The sequence below is a fragment of the Alligator sinensis genome, unplaced genomic scaffold (genome assembly GCF_000455745.1).
Source record: "Alligator sinensis unplaced genomic scaffold, ASM45574v1 scaffold246_1, whole genome shotgun sequence".
NCBI classification, from domain to species: Eukaryota; Metazoa; Chordata; order Crocodylia; family Alligatoridae; genus Alligator; species Alligator sinensis.
The window spans coordinates 1,256,820-1,266,061 of record NW_005842367.1 but is presented as its reverse complement, the minus strand read 5'-3'; the positions used below and the strand labels follow the sequence as shown (position 1 = coordinate 1,266,061).

The window sequence follows — 9,242 nt, the reverse complement described above, 5'->3', positions numbered from 1 at the left end:
GCTATCCCTCAGGATGTTGGTGTCAGCCAGTCCATTAAGGATTGCCTCTTTAATAAACTTTTCTAAGACCTTCCCCAGGATAGAGGTCAGGCTGATGGGCCTATAGTTTGCTGGATCCACTTTCCTCCCTTTCTTGAAGATAGGCACCACATTGGCCTTCTTCCCATCTTCGGGCACTTCACCAGAGTGCCAGGAGTTCTCGAAGATGCGTATCAGGGGCTGGGCTATGGTGCTCACCAGCTCCTTGAGTACCCTGGGGTATAGATTCTCAGGGCCTGCTGACTTGAAGGTATCCAGCCTCTCAAGGTATTCCTTCACGAGGTCTGCATTGATGGAGGGCAGGGGATCATCCTCACCCCGACCTCCCTGTCCCGTAGTGGGCATGAGCATCCCATGGGACTGATGAAAGACCGACACAAAGTACCCATTTAATAGGTTGATTATTCAAGGGCGTCAGTTGTCAGATGTCCCACCTGGTTTAGCAGGAGTCCAATGTTGTCCTTGCTTTTCCTCCGGCTCCCCACATATCTAAAAAAGGACTTTTTATTGTCCTTGATACTCAAAGCTAGTTGGAGTTCAGTTGCAGCCTTGGCTTTCCTGGTTTGCTCCCTGCAGGACCAGACCAGTGCAGAATATTCCTCCGTGGAGGTGAATCCCACCCCTCATCCTTTGTAGGCCTTTCTTTTTAGCCTTAGGAGGTCTGCTAGATCCCTTAAGATCCTGGGTGCTGCTGTGCCCTCTTGCTGCCTTTCCTCCAAGACGGAATAGAATTAGCTTGTGCATTGAGGATCGCTCCCTTGAGGAGCATCTAATCTTCCTGAACTCCCCTCCCCCTGGAGTCATGGTCCCTTAGGGCCTCACTGACAAGCCTCCTGAGCTTGTCAAAGTCAGCTTTCCTGAAGTCAAAGACTTCAGTTTTGCTGACTGACTTGCCAGCTTTACGGCGGATGAAGGTGATCAGCTCATGGTCGTTGTCACCCATCTTCCCAGCTTGTTCAGAGTGCCTGTTATCCTGACATGAGTCCAGTACATGTTGAAGCTGTGTTATAAAGAAATGGTGCAAAGTTCTAACAAGGCAACTGTTTAAATGTCAGGCACTGAAAATAGTCTGATATTGGGCTGTTATTTTAGACATTACAACTTATTTTCATTAGATGGCATTCTGTGGAGCCATTCTTCTCTCCACACCTGCCACAGAAGCTGAGATTTTCACCACTAAATTGTATTAAAAATGCCGTTCAAAGGACAATACACATATACAAGTTGGGGTAGCAGACACTTTAGAGGACAAGATTAGAATTTAAAATGACTTTGATAAATTGGAAAAAGAGACTGAAATAACTAGTATAAAATTCACCAAAGACAAGTGCAAAGTACTGTGCTTAGGAACTATCAAATGCATTGATGATGCTTCATCTGAAGTACCGTGTCCTGTTTTGGACACTGCTCCTAAAGAAAGATGTGGACAGTTTGGAAAGGGTCCAGCAGAGAGAAAAAAAATTGATTCAGAATCTAGAAAACATGGTATATGAGGAAAGATTGAAAGAAGTGAGATTTAGTTTGGAGAAGATTAAACTGAGATGGGATTCCAAAAGTGAATTAAGTAATCATCACAAAGGTACCAGTCATAAAGAATAACTATTTTGTAGTCGTTTTCCCAGATTATCTTTCCCCAGAATCAGGCTATTACTCTTCAGTGTGAGCTTGAAAAAGATACTACGATCACTAAAATATTTTTTCACAAAGGCTTTATTGTTAATTTTAAAAACCTTGTAAACAATGTCACAGCCTGGTTTTGCTCATGTCATCATGCATTAGATTTTGAAATTTTGTTTCCTAATAGTTCCTAACACATGTTCCTAACACTTACGTTTGCATAATTGAAGTTGCTAACAGTAAAATTAATATATTTTACTTTAGGATTTGGACTCCTCTTCTAAAGGAAGTGGATGGGGAGCTTGGGGATCATGGGGCAAATCTCTGCTATCATCAGCTTCTGCCACGGTTGGTAAGTGTTAAACCAGCAAAGGTTGTGGCATCATTGTAAGTATTTTAAAGTCATCATTTAAATGGAGACTGGCAGGGTTAAATGCTTGTAAAGATGATAGGTAAAGTCAAAGTGGTTGCTTAGAGACACAGGATTCAGAAACTATCATTGCCTGACTTGAATGGCAAAACTATAGGATTGGTGTGATTTCTATAAAGGGAAAAAAACATCTTTGCAAACTGTTGAGACACTTAGAAAAAAAATCATTTGGAGGTTGAGTTACCTTTTCAGTTCAGGTTATGGGCATGGTGCAATATATGGCCAGTTTATCTTGCATTGGTTCAGTTCAGAGACAATGACGGACCAGCTACTGCCAATAGAAGCTGAGGGCTTTTGTTTTTTTTATGAAGGATGAATGTTCTGGTTCTAGCTTTCTTTGTGTACATGTATGATTTATGTAGTAACTGTGACTCTTATCTGCAGAACATGGAGTTTCTTCTTATAAATCATATCAGTTTTCACAGAAGGTCAGTAAAGTCATTAAACAGCCACATTAAGTAACTTCAGAGAGTATGAGAAGCTGCTGAATCATGTTAATATTTTTAAATCTCTTCTCACTTCCAAGTTCAAATCTAGTCTAAGTTATTAGTGGCCAAAGCACGTTGTTTTATAAGTAAATTATGTGATATGAGTTTGTGGTTTCAGGTTAGCCATATTACCGTCATAATTTTCATTCTTCTTGGAGTCTTAGCAGGTTTACAGACTGAATGGGTTTGAAGATAGTATTCTCTTTTTGTGCCTCAAGGTGGTATCAGGGTTGTGGCACTTTGAGAGGAAAGTATTGCCTGTGGGTATTGCTCATGATCTTTGTGTGTTTAAAAGAAAATTTAATTCTCCCAGATTGTCAGAGTGGCATCTTTCACAATCACTGAAGTATGTTAATTGTACATTACTATTTAAGAAACCACTCTGTTTTCCTTTGATTGTCATAATTTTTATATCCTGGATTCATATCTGTAGCAAAAAATCACTTAAAGCCCTGCATTTTTGAGAGAAACAGAGGGTTAAAAGGAACCTCAGACTAGTATAACTCCCCAGACAGGTGCAGGATGTGCTGTTTCTGAACCTAGGCTGTCCAACTTCTGAGTGGCTTGGGGCCACAAGTTCCCCAGCCATACACCACATGGGCAGCTCATACTCAGAGCTGTATACCATGCAGGCCACATGCTGTGCTGTGCTGCACTGCACATGCCCCACCACACTGCACAGCAAGGGTGTCCCCGCTGTACAGGATTAGTACCCCTGCACCTCATCATGGCACACAGAGTCTCCCCAGCTACCTGGCCATAGGCTCCCTCAGTTCGACTGTCCTACTCTGTCCCCAAAGGGAGAAGAGGAATGAGGAGCCTGCAGTTTCGGGGCGGCAGGGATTTGGGTGTGGGTAGCAGTGCCTGGGCTGGGAGCCTGAGGCCTTAGGTTAAGTCTGGGGGCTTCATGAAGCCCATGGGCCTCCAGTTGGACAGCCCTGTTCTAAACTAGATAGATCCAGTTCAGATAGATCCTTATCCAACCTGTCCTTGAAAACTACAACCTCCCTATAAGCAAAATTTTCCATTGTCCAGCTGTTTCTTAAATTAGGACATTTTTCTTAAGATTTAATTTCAATCTGCTTTCCTGCAGTGAAAGCCATTGCCTCATGGTCTCTCTTATGTGGAAAGAGAGAGAAATTGTTTTCCATCTTCGTCATGGCAGCTTTTCAGATCCTATCACTTCCCCCCCTTAATCTCCTCTTCTTCAATCTAGATATACTAGTTCTCTCAACTTTTCCTCAAATGGCTTGCTTTCCAACCCCTTACCATCTTGTTATTTACCTCTGGATCGTCTCCAGTTTCTCTACTTTCATAAAATGCAGAGACCTAAGCCAGACTTAATACTTCAGCTGAAGGCAAATCAGTGGCTTCCATCTTTTCCATATAGTACTTCTGTTAATGCAGCCAAAAATTGCATTTTTTCCAATGCATCACGTTGTGCATCACAAATTCATGTTGAAGCTGTGATCCACCATAGCTTACTTAGTCTTCCTGGTAGTGGTACTATGTGGCCAGTTATCTTCCTTTCTGCATTTATGCATTTGGATTTTCTTCACACCTTACATTTGTCTTTGCTGAATTTCATTTTGTTGTCACTAGCCCTGTTTCATCAGCCAGAGTCCTCCCAGTTTTGTGTCATCTGCACAATTGATCAGGAAGCTCTCTATTCCTGCAGTCCAAGTCATTAAAATAAGTTTAAATAGGACTGGACCCTGAACATACCCCTCATGGAATCCCACTTCATACTTCCTGACATTTAGACTTCAATCAATTTAAGTTACTCTCTATACAGTTACTCAACCACTTGTGTATCTACCTCATGATAATTCTGTCTGTCCTACATATCTCCAGTTTACTTGGACACCTTCTGTGTGGAATTGTGTCAAAAGCTTTACTAAAGTCCAGGAATATTACATCTATTATAGTCCCCCTCATTCACCAAACTAGTTACCCTGTCAAGGATGGAAATCAAGTTGTTTAGCAAGTTTGTTCTTAACAAATCCATGTTTGCTAGTAACCACTGTTTTCTTTGTGTGTTTTACAAATTGATTGATTTATCATTTGTGCTAATAATTTTCTAGGTATTGAAGTCAGGCTGAACAGTCTGTAATTTCTGAAATTTCCTTTTTACCTTTTTAAAGATGGGCACTATGTTAGCTCTTCTCCTGTCCTCTGGGACTTCGCTTGTCATCTGCAACTGTGCAAATATTATCGCTAGGGACTCAGAAATTTCTTCAGTCAGTTTCTCCAGTAACCTGGGATGAATTTCATAAGGCCCTGCCATCATAAATTAATTCAGTTTTGTCAAAAGCTCTCTGATGCGTTCTTTACTTATGCTGATCTGCCATCCTTCCTTTTCTTTGTTTATTTTCTTGAGAAGGCCAAGGCAAAATAATCATTGAGCAGTTCTGTTGTTTTTGTGTCTTCTGTTAATAGCTCATGCTCACTATTGAGTGGTGGACCAGCAGTTTTCCTGGCCTTTATGTATATTTATAAGGCAACTTGTTGCTTTTACAACATATTTACAGAACTCCGTCTTGTCTTTAGTAGAGGGATCACTTCTCCTATCCAAGATATTGTCATTCTTTGAATAAATATGCTTTGATAAAGTGAATGAGTATGCACCGATAAAGATTTTTTTGACCGATATCAGTGGCTGATTATTAATCAGCCATTTCATCCGATAATGATCCAATAGCTGACATGCAGTCCGGCAGCTTGGAGAACAGCATCCAGCCTGTAAGTCTGGGGGGGGGTGCAAATCAAGGCCTCCACAGTGAGGGAGGGAGTGGGGCTGGGTCAGGGGAAGGTGCTGCACATCCAGGGTGGGATGGGGTGCAGGACAGAGCCATGGGCGACTCGTCTGGGTGGTGCAAGGGGGGCAGGGAGGAGGGGTGGCTCCCACCTCTGCGTGCACCCTGGAGGAGGCATGAGGGGCATGTGCCTCCACAGATTTGTACATGGGGTGAGGGTGGGCTGCCTGCTGCAGGCTTGGGGCCAGGGGCTATGCTGGCTTCTTCCCAGTGGCGAGGCTGGGTCGGGGCTGCACTTGGGGCAGGCGGCGGTGGGGCAGGCAGCAGTAGCACTGGGATGGAGGGCTACAAGGAGTTTGTGCACCCTGGAGGAGGCATGAGGGGCATGTGCCTCCACAGATTTGTACATGGGGTGAGGGTGGGCTGCCTGCTGCAGGCTTGGGGCCAGGGGCTATGCTGGCTTCTTCCCAGTGGCGAGGCTGGGTCGGGGCTGCACTTGGGGCAGGCGGCGGTGGGGCAGGCAGCAGTAGCACTGGGATGGAGGGCTACAAGGAGTTTTGGGGTGGCTGTAGCCCACCCCATAATCCCCTCCCAGTGCTGCCGCCACCTGCCCCACCTCCACCCACCCCAAGCGCAGCCCCCATTGGGAAGAGACCAGCACAGCCCCCGGCCCTGACCCCCCACTGGGCAGCTTGCCCTCACCCTCCACACAAGTCCACACCCCCCACGCCTCCCCCGGGGTGCACACAGTGGCAGGAGCTGGCTAACTCCCAGACAAGCTTTCCGCAGTTACATCCCATGCCCCTCCCCACCCTGCCCCACCCCAACTGGGCAGTGCCTGCCCCAGTCCCATTCCCTCCCTCACCATGGAGGCCTTGCTCTTCCCCCGCACATGCCCCTTCCCTCCCCCAACCCTTTCTCCCTCACAGACTTACCAGCCAGATGCTGCTTCAAGGTGCCGGGCTGCATTCCTGGCTGCATGCATGCTGTAGCTGCATGCATGCACGCAGCATTCATCAGTAACATTATCAGCTAGACCGGCCAAAAAAAGCCAATTGCTGGTAATGGCAATTTTCCTTCTTTCAGTGCCGATCTGATATGGATCAATTATATCAGTGCACCTCTAAAAGGAATAAAACATAAGCTGTGTAGTTACAGGTGTTAAGGAACAAGAATCTTCTGTGAGCATGAACAGGGATTATGTGTATGTTACAATTATTTAGATGATAGCTGATAAGTTGTCCCAAGAAATTTAAGAAATGTATGTAGTGATTTTAGTCATGTTAGGTTAAAACAAAAATGTGTACACTTTGAATACGAAAGAAATACACTATTCTCATGTTTATGTTTTGCATATTAATTAGTATTATTGTATCAAGTAATACATTCCAAAAAACCTTAACGTAAGAAAGGATTTCTGTAAAGGTCCAACAAGTACTGAACCAAAAAATAGTAATTCCACACAAGTAAAATATTTTGGACAACATTCTTATTTTTAATACAGTATTTGATTGCTATGCCTATGTCACTAGTTTTCCACAATGTTCACAAGGTAACAGCTAGCAGTAACACAGGGTGTGTCTACACAATGCAATGTAGTGCCAGGCAGACCCAGTTAGCTCAGGTACCACTAGAGCACACTGTTCTAGAGATTGGAGTAGAAGTCAATGTTCCTGAGTCTCACCATTCCTGCATCAGCGAATACATATAACACCCACTCCTACCTCCCTTCACATAGAGGACTAGAACCCTGTAACAGGTCACCTTCCCCAGCGCCAACTTCCTGGACAGCCCCTGCTGTCCCCAAGACCAAACTTCCTGGTCATCCACACCTTATGTGGGGCGCCCTTGGAGCCCTCTTGGAATTCTTCTGTCCCCCCCCTAATCTCGCCTGCCACGTCTTGTTGGAAATTATTATACGAGTGGGAGACGGCCTATTATATTGGGTATGGTGGGGTCTCTCCTACGATGGCCTGACCCCTTTTCTCTAGCTAGGCCTCCCCGTCCAAACCCACTAAACAGGGTTTGACTCCGTGGCTCTAGCTTTTCCTTCCAGTGCTTGGAGGCTCATGGCCCCCTTTTCTGCTCCCTTCTGGAGCATGGCACTCCCTGGCCTAGAGCCATGGGTGCTGGCCCCACAGCCAGGGGGTCACAAGTTCAAAACCAGGGTGCAACCCCACCAGTCCAAATAATAGAAAAAATATATACTTGTACCCCCAGGTGTACCAGGCTTCTGTAGCTTCCCCCTTCCTGCCGTGGACCGCTCCCCAAACTTCTTCTTGGAGCTCCCAGGGGCACTGCTTCCCCTTCAGCTGCTGACCTCCTTACTGCTGTTCAACCCAGGGTTTTTATAGTCCTGCCTCTTCCGGTCAGCTGACTAGCTGTCCCAGTTCAGCAGTTAACCCCCTTCCTCACCAGCCCTCCATGCCAGATGTTTTATAAATTTGAGTTTTATGATGTCAAAATAGTTTTTAAAAACAATAAGAAATTTTAGGAACCAGGTAAAGACGGTTAGAAGATAATGTCCACAATGTTAAAATTTTAACTCCACTTACTTTCCCGCTAATTTGAGGTTTATCATAATCCTGTTAGAAAGCCAGTTTTGTTTTGGTTCTATACTAATTTGGGCAGGTGATTTTGGTATTAGCATAGAATAATAAATCCTTAATTAAAGAGCTGTCTTGACTTCTAGCTAAACTAATATGTGTCACTAAAGTTAGGAAACAAGGTGATTGTTAATACAATCAAAAAATTCAAAAGTAGAATCTAGAAATTTAGACAAGCTCTTTAATCAGCAAAAAATGTGAATTAGTTCAAAAACTCCTTGTCCATGTAATATTCATAGCCATAAACTTATGTAATATTCGACGGGGCCACTGCACATGCGCGTAGTTTAAAAGGGCCCGCCAACAGCAAAAAAGTCGCAGTTAGGCTCCGGGAGTGGTGAGAGATGCGCGGGTGAAAGCCCGCTGTTCTCCCGAAGCCCCCCAGAGACCCCCCAGTAACCGTGGAGCCCTCCGCTGACCCCCAGCACAGCCAGAGGTAAGCAGGGCCCGTGGTGGGAGGGGGTTAACCCCTAGAGAGTAGGAGGAGGCAGCTGAGTGGGAGCCGGGCCAGGTCTCACCCCGCCCAGGCCCCTACTTGGCCCAGCCCCCCAGGGAGAGAGAGAGGTCGGGGAGGGTACTCACCAGTCCCTCTCCAGTGGAACAGGGCCCCCTCTAGCCCAAGAGCAGTTTCATCGACGGCGGGCCCACTGCACATGCGCATAGTTTAAAAGGGCCCACCAACAGCAAAAAAGCCGCAGTTAGGCTCCGGGAGCAGCGAGAGACGTGCGGGTGAAAGCCCACTGCCCCCCCGCTGCCCCAAAGCCCCCCAGAGAACCCCCAGCAGCCGCGGAGCCCCCCACTGACCCCCAGCGCAGCTGGAGGTAAGCGTGGCCCGTAGTGGGAGGGGGTTAACCCCTAGAGAGTGGGAGGAAGCGGCTGAGTGGGAGCTGGGCCAGGTCTCGCCCTGCCCAGGCCCCTACTTCGCCCAGCCCCCCAGGGAGCCATGCAAACAGGCTGCGCAAACAGGCGTGCTTGTCTGCCAGCGCGTGAGTTAGCGCAGGAGGGTCCGTGGGAGGGCCCGAGGCCCTGCCTGCAAGCCCCCTAGGGTAGGCAGACTCAGGCCCAGCCTGCCTACCAGTGGCATGCCGCAGATGGGCACTTGCTGCACCCCGAGAGTCCCTTCAGGGTCTGCGGCCCCCCACTCTGGCACCTCAGAGACGGCCACCCAGACGGAGCCCACGGTTCCAGGCTCCACAAAGACGGAACCCCTGGCTCTCGGTTGCAGGGGCTGCCTGTCCCTTTTTCAGGCTCTGGAGCCTGGGAGCATGGCTAACTCCCCCTGTGTGGTCTGCTCCCTTTTGGGGGC

General features: G+C 46.8%; 1 protein-coding gene across 5 annotated transcripts in view; it reads left to right on the top strand.

Moving 5' to 3' along the window:
- Window positions 1-9,242, top strand: part of FAM114A1 (family with sequence similarity 114 member A1) — an 80,905-nt gene that overhangs the window by 18,317 nt on the left and 53,346 nt on the right. For all 5 annotated transcript variants that reach the window (XM_025210673.1, XM_025210674.1, XM_014522542.2 and 2 more), the window contains one exon: window positions 1,921-2,008. In XM_025210673.1, coding sequence (XP_025066458.1) covers window positions 1,921-2,008 — 88 coding nt within the window. The remainder of the gene's footprint in view (window positions 1-1,920; window positions 2,009-9,242) is intronic.